Raw genomic sequence first — 15,732 nt, forward strand, 5'->3', positions numbered from 1 at the left:
CAGTGAGGGGTGTGGGGTATATCAGAGAGTGTTACAGTGAGGGGTGTGGGGTATATCAGAGTGTTTACAGTGAGGGTGTGGGGTATATCAGAGTGTTTACAGTGAGGGGTGTGGGGTATATCAGAGTGTGTTACAGTGAGGGGTGTGGGGTATATCAGAGTGTTACAGTGAGGGGTGTGGGGTATATCAGAGTGTTTACAGTGAGGGTGTGGGGTATATCAGAGTGTTACAGTGAGGGGTGTGGGGTATATCAGAGTGTGTTACAGTGAGGGGTGTGGGGTATATCAGAGTGTTTACAGTGAGGGGTGTGGGGTATATCAGAGTGTTAACAGTGAGGGGTGTGGGGTATATCAGAGTGTTTACAGTGAGGGGTGTGGGGTATATCAGAGTGTTTACAGTGAGGGTGTGGGGTATATCAGAGTGTTACAGTGAGGGGTGTGGGGTATATCAGAGTGTGTTACAGTGAGGGGTGTGAGGTATATCAGAGTGTTTACAGTGAGGGGTGTGGGGTATATCAGAGTGTTTACAGTGAGGGTGTGGGGTATATCAGAGTGTTACAGTGAGGGGTGTGGGGTATATCAGAGTGTGTTACAGTGAGGGGTGTGGGGTATATCAAAGTGTTTACAGTGAGGGGTGTGGGGTATATCAGAGTGTTAACAGTGAGGTGTGTGGGGTATATCAGAGTGTTTACAGTGAGGGTGTGGGGTATATCAGAGTGTTACAGTGAGGGGTGTGGGGTATATCAGAGTGTGTTACAGTGAGGGGTGTGGGGTATATCAGAGTGTGTTACAGTGAGGGGTGTGGGGTATATCAGAGTGTTTACAGTGAGGGGTGTGGGGTATATCAGAGAGTGTTTACAGTGAGGGGTGTGGGGTATATCAGAGTGTTACAGTGAGGGGTGTGGGGTATACCAGAGTGTTACAGTGAGGGGTGTGGGGTATATCAGAGTGTTACAGTGAGGGGTGTGGGGTATATCAGAGTGTTTACAGTGAGGGATGTGGGGTATATCAGAGTATTACAGTGAGGGGTGTGGGGTATATCAGAGTGTTACAGTGAGGGGTGTGGGGTATATCAAAGTGTCAGAGTGAGGGGTGTGGGGTATATCAGAGTGTTACAGTGAGGGGTGTGGGGTATATCAGAGAGTGTTACAGTGAGGGGTGTGGGGTATATCAGAGTGTTACAGTGAGGGGTGTGGGGTATATCAGAGTGTTACAGTGAGGGGTGTGGGGTATATCAGAGAGTGTTACAGTGAGGGGTGTGGGGTATATCAGAGTGTTACAGTGAGGGGTGTGGGGTATATCAGAGTGTTGCAGTGAGGGGTGTGGGGTATATCAGAGTGTTACAGTGAGGGGTGTGGGGTATATCAGAGAGTGTTACAGTGAGGGGTGTGGGGTATATCAGAGTGTTACAGTGAGGGGTGTGGGGTATATCAGAGTGTTTACAGTGAGGGTGTGGGGTATATCAGAGTGTTACAGTGAGGGGTGTGGGGTATATCAGAGTGTTACAGTGAGGGGTGTGGGGTATATCAGAGTGTTTACAGTGAGGGATGTGGGGTATATCAGAGTATTACAGTGAGGGGTGTGGGGTATATCAGAGTGTTACAGTGAGGGGTGTGGGGTATATCAAAGTGTCAGAGTGAGGGGTGTGGGGTATATCAGAGTGTTACAGTGAGGGGTGTGGGGTATATCAGAGTGTTACAGTGAGGGGTGTGGGGTATATCAGAGTGTTACAGTGAGGGGTGTGGGGTATATCAGAGTGTTACAGTGAGGGGTGTGGGGTATATCAGAGAGTGTTACAGTGAGGGGTGTGGGGTATATCAGAGTGTTACAGTGAGGGGTGTGGGGTATATCAGAGTGTTACAGTGAGGGGTGTGGGGTATATCAGAGTGTTACAGTGAGGGGTGTGGGGGATATCAGAGAGTGTTACAGTGAGGGGTGTGGGGTATATCAGAGTGTTACAGTGAGGGGTGTGGGGTATATCAGAGTGTTACAGTGAGGGGTGTGGGGTATATCAGAGTGTTACAGTGAGGGGTGTGGGATATATCAGAGAGTGTTACAGTGAGGGGTGTGGGGTATATCAGAGAGTGTTACAGTGAGGGGTGTGGGGTATATCAGAGAGTGTTACAGTGAGGGGTGTGGGGTATATCAGAGAGTGTTACAGTGAGGGGTGTGGGGTATATCAGAGAGTGTTACAGTGAGGGGTGTGGGGTATATCAGAGTGTTACAGTGAGGGGTGTGGGATATATCAGAGAGTGTTACAGTGAGGGGTGTGGGGTATATCAGAGAGTGTTACAGTGAGGGGTGTGGGGTATATCAGAGTGTTACAGTGAGGGGTGTGGGGTATATCAGAGAGTGTTACAGTGAGGGGTGTGGGGTATATCAGAGAGTGTTACAGTGAGGGGTGTGGGGTATATCAGAGAGTGTTACAGTGAGGGGTGTGGGTGATAGAGAGTGATAGTGAGGAGTGTGGGTTATAGAGAGTTTAAGTTACGAGTGTGGGTTATAGAGAGTGATAGTGAGGAGTGTGGGTTATCGAGAGTGATAGTGAGGAGTGTGGGTTATAGAGAGTTTAAGTTACGAGTGTGGGTTATAGAGAGTGATAGTGAGGAGTGTGGGTTATCGAGAGTGATAGTGAGGAGTGTGGGTTATAGAGAGTTTAAGTTACGAGTGTGGGTTATAGAGAGTGATAGTAACGTGTGTGGGTTATAGAGAGTGATAGTGAGGAGTGTGGGTTATAGAGAGTGATAGTAACGTGTGTGGGTTATAGAGAGTGATAGTGAGGGGTGTGGGTTATAGAGAGTGATAGTGAGGAGTGTGGGTTATCGAGAGTGATAGTAACGTGTGTGGGTTATAGAGAGTGATAGTGAGGAGTGTGGGTTATAGAGAGTGATAGTAACGTGTGTGGGTTATAGAGAGTGATAGTGAGGGGTGTGGGTTATAGAGAGTGATAGTGAGGGGTGTGGGTTATAGAGAGTGATAGTGAGGAGTGTGGGTTATAGAGAGTGATAGTAACGTGTGTGGGTTATAGAGAGTGATAGTGAGGAGTGTGGGTTATAGAGAGTGATAGTAACGTGTGTGGGTTATAGAGAGTGATAGTGAGGGGTGTGGGTTATAGAGAGTGATAGTGAGGGGTGTGGGTTATAGAGAGTGATAGTGAGGAGTGTGGGTTATCGAGAGTGATAGTAACGTGTGTGGGTTATAGAGAGTGATAGTGAGGGGTGTGGGTTATAGAGAGTGATAGTGAGGAGTGTGGGTTATCGAGAGTGATAGTAACGTGTGTGGGTTATAGAGAGTGATAGTGAGGAGTGTGGGTTATCGAGAGTGATAGTAACGTGTGTGGGTTATAGAGAGTGATAGTGAGGGGTGTGGGTTATAGAGAGTGATAGTGAGGAGTGTGGGTTATCGAGAGTGATAGTAACGTGTGTGGGTTATAGAGAGTGATAGTGAGGAGTGTGGGTTATAGAGAGTGATAGTGAGGAGTGTGGGTTATCGAGAGTGATTGTAACGTGTGTGGGTTATAGAGAGTGATAGTGAGGGGTGTGGGTTATCGAGAGTGATAGTGAGGAGTGTGGGTTATAGAGAGTGATAGTAACGTGTGTGGGTTATAGAGAGTGATAGTGAGGGGTGTGGGTGATAGAGAGTTTAAGTTACGAGTGTGGGTTATCGAGAGTGATAGTGAGGGGTGTGGGTGATAGAGAGTTTAAGTTACGAGTGTGGGTTATCGAGAGTGATAGTGAGGGGTGTGGGTGATAGAGAGTTTAAGTTACGAGTGTGGGTTATCGAGAGTGATAGTGAGGGGTGTGGGTGATAGAGAGTTTAAGTAAGGGGGTGAGCTGCACACTGACCCCTGTACCTACTTATCGGGGAATGGCAGTGTGACATAGTGTGAATCTGTCCAGACGTGATGAAGCCCGTAGTTGCGCATCTTGCTGTGGATCAGGGTTGTGAGTTCTTGGAGTTGTTCCGATCCGGCAGGGTGGGGTTGCTTGCTGATTATCCTGTAAAGAAGAGGGATTTCTCTCTGTTAATTTATGGTTTGTAAATTAACTGTGAACATTATTGAACACAAGAGATTAGTTCCGGAATGGTCGCACAGCACAGAAAGAGGCCATTCAGCCCATCATGCCTGTAGAACTATCCAATTGATCCCACTCCTTCCTGTTCTTTCCCCCATCGCCCTGCAAATTTTTCCCCTTCAAGTCTTTATCCCTTCTGAATCTGCTTCCACCGCCCGTTCAGGCAGCGCGTTCCAGGTCAAAATGATGCAGGGAAAAAAGAAAATTCTGGAACGTGCCGGATTCAATTCCCTGCCCCACTCCCTCCCTGAACTCGCGCGGGATGTCTGCTGAGCGCAGGATTGGGCTTGTCTGTGATGCCTACCGTGGCCCATCAGTCCTCATGTCGATTGCAGAAGAATGGATTCCGGGGTGAGGTGACAGAGAGCGCTCATTAAACGGTACCGCAGGCGAGAATAAATCCAATGGGGAATTCCGGAGAAACCTCTTTCCCCAGAGAGAGTGGTGAGAATGTGGGACTCGCTCCCACAGGGAGTGGTCGAGGTGAATAGTGTCGATACATTTAAGGGGAAGCTGGATAAACGCACGAGGGAGAAAGGAATAGAAGGATATGGTGATCGGGTGAGATGAAGTAGGGGATGGGAGGAGGCTCGTGTGGAGCATAAACACCAGCACGGAGCAGATGGGCCGAATGGCCTGTTTCTGCGCTGTAATATTTAGTGCAATTCCAGGTAACAGACAGCGTGCGACCCCCCACCCCCCCCCCCCTACCCCTTCTCCAACCTGGCATTCTGGGTGATCTCCTGGATGTCAAGGTATTTGTTGAGCATAGCCTTGAGGTCACCCCAGTAGAGAACGGTCTCCACGCTGGATTCGGTGTTCTGCCATTCGTCCTCATCTTCGCTGGCGATGGCTATATTTCCCACATTGACCTCTGCACAGGACTGACAGGCACTGTGAGAAATGACATACCCGAGGATGAAGGCTGCATGCAAGGGAGAAAAAAGAAAACACGGTGGAAATTGCTGCAGCTTCATTCCTCGCCTGTGCTAACTTGGCTTCACTTTTCCAGCCTTCTTAACCTGGGTGGCCAGTTTGAGTGTGCCCCTGTTCCTTTACCCCGTTTTAGACACTTCTTTCCCAAGATGTGAGCATCTGATAGGAGCAGGATGAGGCCATTCAGCCCTTCGAGTCCGTTCCGCCATTCATTGGGATGATGGATGACCTATATCTGAACCTGGTCCACCTGCCTTGGCCCAGTCGCTCTTGACTGAAAAAAATTAATTAAATTTTAAAAACTAGCAAAAGATTCCTCCGGAAGGAGTTGGAGGAGAGGGAGGGGGGGTGGGGTGGGGAGGGTTTACATTCCCTCATCACAACCCCACAGATGTTGGGCGGTTCCCCCCCCCCTCCCATGGTCGACCAGCCCGCTAGAATTCGCCTGGCTTGCGAGGGGGACCGAGGCGAAGGGACCAGGGCTGAAGTGGGTCAGACCCCCCCACACACAGCTCGGATGGAGCCGGGCAGGAGAAGGGTTGAATTGCGGAACAGTGGCTGGGTGACACTTGGATTGACAACTCCAACTGGGCCGACTCCTGGAGGTTTCGTCATGTGACCTCCCACCTCCAGCTGCCCCGCCCCCACCACACCCCCGCCCCACCCCCTGTCAACCAGACGTAGCTCCCCCATCCTCAAGTCCCCGATTCCCAACCCTCCACAAGGTTTTGGAGCTAAACAAGGCAGATAACCATTCAAGAGCTTGCATTTATATAGCACCTTTTAAAACATCTGAAAATAGCCAGTGTAGTAGTTTTTGAACTGTTGCAGGAAACAGGGCAGCCAATTTGTGCACAGCAAGCTCCCACGATAATGACCAGAGAAGCTGTTTTCTTGTGATGTTAGTTGGGGGATAATTATTGGCCCCTGGAAACCGGGGATAACTACCCCCCCCCGCTCCGCCCCTTCCCCTCCCCCCCCATCACTGCCCCTACTCTTCTTCCAATAGCGGCCGTGGGATCGTTTACTTCCACCTGAGACAGCAGCCAGGGTGCTCGGTTTAACGCCTGCATTCGAAAGACGGCACCTCCGACAGTGCGGCACTCCCTCAGCGCTGGCACCGGGAGCGCCAGCCTGGATGGCGTGCCCCATCCTCCGGAGCGGGACTCGGAGCCGGGGCCTTCTGAGCTCAGGAGGCGCGAAACTGGCACCAAACGTGGCCACACCTGGCCCCGATAAAAAGCGATGCCACTTTTGTAACTGTTGGGGTGGGGGGGGGGGGGGGGTGAGAGAGCCGCTGCGCGCACAGCAAGATCCCACAGAGAACGGCAGTCATCCGGGACGGCGGCTCGGTAAAGGCCCCCCCGCATGCAGCCCGCCCCGTGGGGCAAGGGATAGGTCAGTCATGGAATGACAGAACAGATTGGAGGGGCTGAATGGCCCGTCCCAACATCCTAAACAGGCCAAGGCCGACCCCCTTACCAGTAATGAGCAGCAGTATCGAGATAAGCACCAGGTACTTCAAAGCTTTCTTTTGGTCTGTGGGTTTCTGGACAACCAGGCCCACCAATTCACTCGTGACTGAAGGCTCCTCCACTTCCTGCTCTTCCTCCGCCTTCACCTCCACTTGACTTGGGTCTCCCTCCGCCAGAATTTGCCGCTTGTAGGTTGAGTAGGAGATTGGCTTATCTCTCTGCCGGGGCCCAAAAAGGGACGCTTGTTAACGGGAGACTGGGTTTCAGAGCGTCATCAGCCTTACAGACAGCTTCCCGGATGACACAAGCAGTACGGCCACGCAACAACCAACTCCCATTGATACTGTGCCGTTAACAGAGCTAAAGATTCCCTCACGGAGAAAGATCTGACACTGCATCAGGAGAGGAGAGGTGAAAAAAATTCTTGCTCAGTGCTCGGTTTTAAGGAGGGTCTGAAAGGGGGCAGGGAGAGCGGCGGAGAGGTTTAGGGAAAGAATTGCAGGAATGCATGGTCCACGAGGTTGGAGGAGAGTAGGGAGAGAGAGAGAGGAGGGGGGGAGGGCGAGCGCCATGAAGGGATTCGAAAACAAGGGATGAGTGTTTTAAATCCCTCGCCAGACTGGGAAGCGATGAGGGCCAGCAAGCACAATGCGGGGGTACGGGTAGTGATGGGTGAATGGGTCTTGGTGTGAGTTCGGACAAGGGGGCAGCAGAGTTTTGGAAGTGCGTAGGTTTACAGAGGGCGCAAGATGGGCGGTCAGACAGGAGAGCGTTGGACTAGTCGAGCCTGGATCGGGTGGGTGGGGGGGGGTCTCAGCAGCAGATGAGCTGAGACAGGGGCAGAGGTGAGCGATAACACAGAGGTGGAAGGAGGTGGTCTTAGTGATGGAGAGGACTATGTGTATGGCAGCTGAAATTGGGATTGAATTGGACGCTGGGGAAGCAGGGACAATCCCAGATCTTGCCGCTTTCCTGCCCCCTCCTCACGGGGCAGGAGGGAAGCAGAAATTAACCAGTGTTCCCGCCCCCCCCCCCCCCCAATGGACCACCCATCTGGTTAGAGCAGTGGTGATGCCCCCCGCAGTCCAATAACCAGGCTGACCTCCATTGCCATGACATGAAGAATGGCCATGTTGGCGGAGGGCTTGTGCCCCCCCCAACTTTCAGGAGGTGGGGAGGGGGGTGGTATGAAGTATGAGTATTGGTCAATATTGAGATTAGGGCCTTACCACAGTCGATAGCACAGATCTGAGCAGCTCCATTCTCCTCGGATTCTCCGTCTCCCAGCTCGCGAGGCCTGATATTAACTCTGTGCAAGCGAATGGGGTTTTGAACGAGTTAAAATCTCACGCTGCTGGGCAGATAAGAGTGGATAATTACCACAGGTTAATCAATTCTACCCACTCCGGGGACTCGAGGACATAATCCAGGTCGGTATGCCTGGGGCAGCACTGAAGGTATGCTGCACTGTCAGAGGTGCCGTCTATCACATGACAGACCTCCGTCTGCCCTCCCACAAGAACATAAGAAATAGGAGCAGGAGTAGGCCACTCGGCCCCAGACCAGGCAAGGATGGCAAATTTCCTTCCCGAAAGAACGTCAATGAACCAGATGGGTTTTTACGACAATTGATAACCATTTCTAAGACTAGTTTTCAATTCCAGATTTTTATTAATGAATTGAATTTAAATTCCACCAGTTGCTGTGGTGGGATTTGAACCTGTGTCGCCACACCATTAGTCTGAGCCTCTGGATTACTAATCCAGTGACATTATCACTAGGCCACCATAGCCCCTGCTCCCGGTCCCTGTCTGTTAACATTCAGTGATTCGTGTACAAGACACCGAAATCCCTCGAAATGCGACCATTTCCCAAGTCTTAAAAAATATTCCGCGTGTCTTATTTTTCCGACCAAAGTGAACACCTTCCTACCTCCGCATGTTATATTCCATTCCTGCTCACTCGTTTAACCTTTCGATATCCCGTTGCAGCCTTGTCTTTGCAGCTTACTTTCCCAACTTAACATTGCATTGTCAGCAGATGTGGATCCAGTACACTTCATCTAAGTCATAGTTATCGATTGTATTTTGTTGAGGACCCAGAGCTGACCCTCGTGACATCCCATTAGTTACAGCTTGCCAACCCTGTTTATTCCTACTCTTTGTTTCCTCTCCATTAACCAATCGTCAATCCATCCATCATTAACTCTCCAATCCCATGAGCCCGAATTTTGTGTTATAATATCTTGTTTGGCACCTTCTCGAATGCTTTTTGAAATTCTAAATACGTACTGGTCCTGTGACAGTGCAAAGATTTACCAGGATGGTTCCGGGGATGGGGGATTTTAGCTGGGGTTTGTTCTCCTTGGAGAAAAGGAGATTGAGGGGAGATTTAATAGCGGGTGTAGAAGATTCCGACAGGTTTGGATAAGGTGGACAAAAAAAAGCTGTTCCCCTTAGCGGATGGTACAAGGACTGAGGGGCACAGATTGGAGGTTTTGGGTAAGAGATACAGGGGGGGGGGGGATCAGAGGACGAACTATTTTACACAGTGAGTGCTAATGACCTGGAACTCGCTGCCCACGAGGGTGGTGGAAGTGGAGAGGATCGATGATCTCAAAAGGAAATTGGATGGGCAGTTGCGGGAAATCAACTTGCAGGGATACGCGGTGGGGGGGAAGTGGGACTGACTGGATTGCTCTCCAGAGAGCCAGCGTAGACCTGATGGGCCGAATGGCCTCCTTCTGTGCTGTAACGACTCTATGACATCCACTGGTTCGCCCTTCTCTCTCCTGCCCGTTACGACCTCCAAAATTTTAAGTTTTGTCAAACACACTTTCCCTTTCGTAAACCCATGTTGCTTCTGCCCAGTCATCCTCTGATTTTCTAAGTGCCCTGTAACCATGTCCCAAATAACAGGTTCGAGTGTTTTTCCTACGACTGATGCCAGGCTAATTGGCCTGTAGTTCCCTGCTTTCTCTCTCCCTCCTGGAAGGAGTGTTTGGGAACGGTCAGAAGGGAGGAGGTAAAAGGGCAGGTGTTTCAGGGGAATGAGAGGTGGTGGGGGGGGGGGAGGGGGGGGTGGGGAGCATTGGGGGTGATTGAGGGGTACACTAGGGTGTCACGGAGGGAATGGTCCCTTCGGGATGCTGAAAGGGGAGGGGAGGGGAAGAGGTTTTTGGTGGTGGCATCACGCTGGAGGTGGTGGAGATGGCGGAGGATGGATACGGAGTGGAAGGTGAGGACAATGGGAACCCGATCATGGTTCTGGGAGGGAGGGGAAGGGGTGAGAGCAGAGATATGGGATGGGCATGGTAGAGGGGAATCCTCAGTTGAGGAAAATGGCACATCGGAAGCGCTGGTGTGGAAGGCTGCATCATCAGAACAGATGCAACGGAGGCGGGGAAACTGGGAGAATGGGATGGAGTCCTTACAGGAAGCGGGCTGTGAGTAGTCAAGATAACTGTGAGAGTCAGTTGGCTTATAGTGAATGGAATTTTACCAATCATCTCCTCTCCTTGCCATGACACCAGGCCATGCCAGCGGAGGGAGTACAACAACTGCTGTTTTACCTGCCCCCTTCCCAAGATAAACCCATCCCCATCCCCACAATCTGGCCCCCCCCCCCGACACATCCTTTACCCCCACACAGTCACTCACAGTTAGCCCTGTCCTCCATCAGAGATCCCCTCCCCCACAAACACTCTCCCCTCCCCCACATTCACTCTCCCTCCCCTCCCCACTTGAACCCGTGACCTTCTGACTGGGGAGGTCAGAGAGCTGCCAACAGGGCCAAGGCCGATACTTGGCAGTGCCCGAGCAACCACTTGAGAGATCACAGACCAGGCCTTCCCCTCCCCCACAAAACTCGGCCGTCGGGAGTCAGACCGTCGGAATGTAGTTTTTTTCCCCCCCCCCGGTTGGAAGGCACACATCAGTTTCCTGAAAGCCAAGTTAGCAGCAATGGGCACACCCAGCCCTGGGCCCTCTCTGATACAGCACCAAGGGAGGGGTTGCTGACTTTATCCCATCCCCGCGTCATCTGCTTCCTTATCACTTCTCGCACTGCCTGCCAAAGTTCACCAGGAACTCGGCTCGAAGCAGTGGGTGTCTCTCCTGTCTTCCTCCGACTCTCAATAATGGGTTAACTAAGACAAAGTCAAAATAGTCAACACTCGAGGCAAAATTCCCATCCAATGCACCTCTCCGATGTGCCAGCGCCCTGTGCCTACAGGGATAATGTTCTGGAAATTTCCGCCAATCCTCGTGCGCATTTATAGGGTGCCTTTAAAAAAATAAAACCTCCCCAGAGTGCTTCACAGGAACGATAATCAAACAAAACTCGACACTGAATTATTTGGGTGATGGGGAGACTTAATGGAGGAGAGAGAGCGAGAGAGAGAGAGAGAGAGGGGCGGAGAGGTTTAGGGAGGGAATTCCAGAGCTTAGGACCCCCAGGCAGTTGAAGGCCCGGTCGCCAACGGTGGAATGTTGGGAATCGGGGGATGCGTTAAAGGCTGGATTCGGAGGAGCGCAGAGATCTCGGAGGGTTGTCGGCCAGGAGGGAGGTGACAGAGATAGGGAAGTGGGGGTGGGGTGGGGGAGGGGGGCCATGGAGGGATTTGTAAAGAAGGATGGAGGATGGGAATTTTCAAATGTTTGCACAATTGTTTACTCCAGCTGGATCAGGGGTTTCACGATGTCTAGAATTCGCAACCTCTGACCCTTAACCCTTGGCATTGACTTGTGAGGTCACGCCCCCGTTGGCACAAGCTTGAAGAAGAGTGGGTGGGCGGGGGGAGTGGTGGGGGGGGTTGGAGGGAGTTCTCCCCATTCCTGGGCTCAATGTTTATTCCTCAAGCATCATCTGGCCATCGTTTGTGGGAGCTTGCTGTGCGCAAATTGGCTGCTGCGTTTTACCGACATTGCAACAGCGACCGTCCTTCAGCAAACGCACTGAGTTGCCTTTCGAGCATCTTGGGGGCTCGGTGAAAGATGTGTCATAAATGCAATTCCTCTGATCTGATTGGTGGAGCGTCATCATACTGCATGGTGTAAGATTGTGCAGGGTCACCGGAGGGTCAGGTTATGTCGGGCTTTGACAACGTGTGTTCGCTTTCTAACCGGCCCCTTTCCGAATCTGAGGGCAGATGCCGTGATTTTCCGACTGGAAACGGTCTATAAGAGCGGAAGACTGAATTCTTGTCAAGGTTTGACCTCAAGATGGGATTGGAGTGCGGTGGAGCCTCCAGGAATTAAAGATTAATCACCTGGACACTGCCAGGAGGAAAACATGGGAGAAAATCCATTGGGGTTTGAAAATACATGGTGCTTTTCCTCCATTTTTTAAATACACTTTAGTTCATGAACGATAAAAATATTGGAAAATGGAAAAATGACTGGATGGGCAACCTCAGCTGGGAGGTCATGCGGTGAAACCTTGAAATTAGGAATGTCTTCAGAGTTGGTAACTCTAAACTATGACATTCTTGAACCACGTTTGATATTCCGTTGACTGTGCCTGTGCCAACTCTGGGTTAGAACACCCAACTGACCCATCCTCACTGTGCCCGCTCAATGCTCCACGCATTCGCCCCCTGTCGGCCCTTCATCACCCTGTCCTGGCACTTCCACCATGCCCGCTGGACAGTGCCCTGTTTCTTAACCGTTGCCAGCTTCCAACGTCCGGTTCCGGTCACCGACACTTTAGGAAGGATGGTGAGGGTCCTTGAGAGGGTGCGGAGGAGATTTACCAGAATGGTTCCAGGGATGGGGGGATTTTAGCCACAAGGTTAGGTTGGAGAAGCTGGGGTTGCTCTCCTTGGAGCAAAGGGGAATGAGGGGAGATTTGATAGAGGGTGTAGAAGATTATGACAGGTTTATCGAAGTTGGACAAGGAAAGACTGTTCCCATTAACTAATGGTACAAGACTAGGGGGCACAGATTGAAGATTTTGGGCAAGGGATACAGGGGGCAAGTGAGGAAGAACCTTTCATGCAGTGAGTAGTAATTCCCAGTGGTAACTCGCTGCCTACGAGAGTGGTGGAAGTGGAGACGATGAATGATTTCAAAAGGAAATTGATTGGACACTTGAGGGAAATAAAGTGGCGGGCTACGGGAAGACAGCGGGTGAATGGGACTCACTGGATTGCCCGACAGAGAGCTGGCTTGGACTCGACGTTCAGTAACGACTCTTATCTTCATCGAACAGACTCTACACGTGGCCGCAAGGCTTGCGTCAGCCTCGACTGGGCCCGCGTGTTAAGTGTTAAGCTCACTGAACTCTTTCGGCTTTGTACTATCTCTAAGGGGCACAAGTGAAGATGTGATGTGTGGGGAGGTGGGGAGGGCGTGGATTGCCCATGATACTGAGTGTCTGCTCAATGTGCAGCCTGATATCCAGCACAGCAATGTTCTCCGGAGCTGGGTGGGTGTGCGTCTTGCTGACTAGGTTTCTCAGAACGGTGCGACTAGTCATCAGGTCGTGACCCTGGTCTATGCTGGTGAGGTGGAAGGGGCCTGAATGGGAATTAGTGCACGACAGACTGATGGGACCTTGGTTAGCATCCTCCTTTCCTCACAGGCTGAGGCCCTCACCCCCCAATCAGGCGTAAGGTGGCCCAGACCAATTATAGAAAATTTACCACACAGAAGGAGGCCATTCGGCCCCTTGTGTCCATGCTGGTTGACAAAGAGCTACCCAGCCTTATCCCACCTTCCTGTACTAGGTCTGTAGCCCCTGCAGGTCACGGATCTTCAAGTAGACTTCCGAGTACTTTTTAAATGTTGGGAGAGCCTCTATGGCCCTTTCAGCCAAACCCCCCCCCCCCCCACCCCCACGGAAAATGTTTCCTCATCTCCGCTCTAATCCTCCTACCAATTACTGTAAATCTGCGCCTGCTGCTTTTTGACCCCCTCTCTGCTCAGGTAAACAGCTCCTTATTTACTCTTAAGCGGCCCCCCCCCCTCATAATTATACACACCCCAGTTAAATCCCCCTCAGCCTCCTCTATTCCAAGGAAAACAACCCCAGCCTGTCCAATGTTTCCTCATCGCTTAAGATTCTCCATTCCTGGCAACATCCTCGTAAATCTCTTCTGCGCCCTCTCCGGTGGCAATCCCATCCCGTAATGTGGTGACCAGAACTGCAGGCAGTATACTCTAGCTGCGGTCCAACTGGTGTTGTATACCGTTCTAACATAACCTCCCTGCACTTACATTCTGTGTCTCAGAAGAAGCACCTCACTGGCAGGGGTGAGGAAGAACAGTAGAGACTGAAAGTACTACAGCACCAACTGGACTGTTCAAAACAGTGAGACACATGTAGGGTCTCCATAACATCCTCCTTCATTACCTTACGAACAAATGGGATCGAGCAGCAGAGAGATTTAGGGGGTGCAGACGCACAAATCGTTAAAAGGAGTAACGAGCCAGGTTCCTTTTTTTCAGAGAGATAGAATTATAAAGCAGGGGAGTTAGGTTAAAAGTCTCCAGATAGGGTAGATGCACAGCAAATGGGTTGGATTTTCAATTGCAGGAGGGCACGAGCATTGAAAAATTGCATTCCCAGAGTGGGGGGAGGGGAGGATGGGGGGGGGAAACGCCGAATCCCAAAGCGTCTAAAGCGTGACGTAATTTTCAAAGGGAGGGCAAGAGGGGAGGAACGGGGAACCTGATTGAACGGCCCCTTCAGCTCCGCGAGGAGATTGTTCACCGGACAATGTGTGGAGCTGCCGCGATTTTTTTCCAATGGAACGGAAACATTTGTTTGCCAGGCGTCTGGCTGCGGGATCGGGCACTGTACCACTTGCCTGCCCGTCTGGACGATTCTCTGAGGGGGTGGGGGCGAGGCTCCTGGCCCTACGAGTTCCTGCACAATCAGACGAAACATAAATGGAGGTGTCGCAATGAGGTAAATCATTGAGGCATTAAAAAAAAGAAGTGGGTCTTTTTGTCCCCTATTTTTGAACATCTTTGTTTATTGGCTACAGGGGGGGGGGCAAAAGGTGACTTGATGACAAGTCAAGAAGCATCCAATCAGATACTGAGGAATCTCTTTGCTTCCCGATTGGATGACAACGGCAGGGTGCCATGAGGATGAACGTGTCAGGTGACCAATGGCGGGACTGTGGGGGGGGGGGGGGGGGCGGGGCCGCTGGAGGCAGGAGGTCACGTGACAAAACCTCCATGAATACGTCCGACCAGAGTTGGGAACCCCTCTCAGGACAAGTTGTTGATGGGTTTGGTCATTGATGGAAGGGCTCGTCATAAGATATTATATCGGCAATTGGATCCGTACTGGATGTTGCGTTGCTTGTTCCGGACTGTGGTGATGATGTTCCAACAACAACAACCTGCACTTCTATAGTGCCTTTAACACAATAACATGTGCCGAGGCGCTTCACAGGAGCGATTATGAAATAAAATTTGACGCCAAGCCCCATAAGGAGATGTTAGGGACAGATGACCAAAAGCTCGGTCAGAGAGGTGGGTTTTAAAGGAGCATCTTAACGGGGGAGAGAGAGGGGCGGAGAGAGTTTGGGGAGGGAATTCCAGAGCTCGGGGCCCCAGGCAGCTGAAGGCACGGCCGCCAATGGTGGAGCGATGGGGATCGGGGGGGATGGACAAGAGGCCGGAATTGTTAGTGGGAAGGTCTCGAGCTTTGCAAGCATCACCTCGTCTGACGGTCAATGACAGTTTGGAAGGGATAGTCTCTCTCGTGAGACGTTTGCTCAGTGAGATATCACCAATGGGGCGGGGTTCACATTGACCAGGGTGGGCAGAGGGGCAACCTTCACCTTTTGGGATGTTGGTCCTTCGATGCAAAAAGATTGAGGTAAATAAACAGTGCAAAGTAAACAGTCAACAAGACCGTGAAACCTTTGACCCCTTGTCACCTATGACAACAGCTATGTTTTCGACTATCAAAGCCTGAGCTGGAATCCGTAAACTGAATGTTTTTCATCCCGTTTTCTGGATCCTGACTCGCACCGAGTCCCTTTCACCCTTCACCCCTGTGCTCACTGACCTCCATTGGCTTCCAGTCCAACAACACCTCGATTTTTAAAGTTCTCGTCCTCGTTTCCAAATCCCTCCCTTGCCTCTCCCCCTCCCGATCTCTGTAACCCTCCTCCAGCCCCTACAACTCTCCAGGATCTCTGCTGCTCCTCCAATTCCGGCCTCTTGCACGTCCCCCGATTCCCATCGCTCCACCATTGGCGGTCGGGCCTTCAGCTGCCTGGGGCCC

The 15,732-nt window shown here is 51.4% G+C and overlaps 1 protein-coding gene across 3 annotated transcripts in view; it reads right to left on the reverse strand.

Annotated features, from left to right (window-relative positions):
* The window catches only part of tfr2 (transferrin receptor 2), a 57,594-nt gene that overhangs the window by 38,129 nt on the left and 3,733 nt on the right, over positions 1-15,732 (reverse strand). The window contains exons 1-5 of one of the 3 annotated variants that reach the window (XM_068023614.1): positions 14,297-14,321; positions 7,716-7,837; positions 6,494-6,704; positions 4,799-5,000; positions 3,857-3,997 (exon numbers count right to left, since the gene is read on the reverse strand). In XM_068023614.1, the coding sequence (XP_067879715.1) occupies positions 3,857-3,997; positions 4,799-5,000; positions 6,494-6,704; positions 7,716-7,748 (587 nt within the window). In that variant the 5' untranslated portion in view covers positions 7,749-7,837; positions 14,297-14,321. Of the gene's footprint in view, positions 1-3,856; positions 3,998-4,798; positions 5,001-6,493; positions 6,705-7,715; positions 7,841-14,296; positions 14,322-15,732 lie in introns of those variants that run through there. The other 2 variants (XM_068023613.1, XM_068023612.1) reach the window with 2 other exon arrangements.

Source organism: Heterodontus francisci, chromosome 48 (assembly GCF_036365525.1).
Source record: "Heterodontus francisci isolate sHetFra1 chromosome 48, sHetFra1.hap1, whole genome shotgun sequence".
Lineage (NCBI taxonomy): Eukaryota > Metazoa > Chordata > Chondrichthyes > Heterodontiformes > Heterodontidae > Heterodontus > Heterodontus francisci.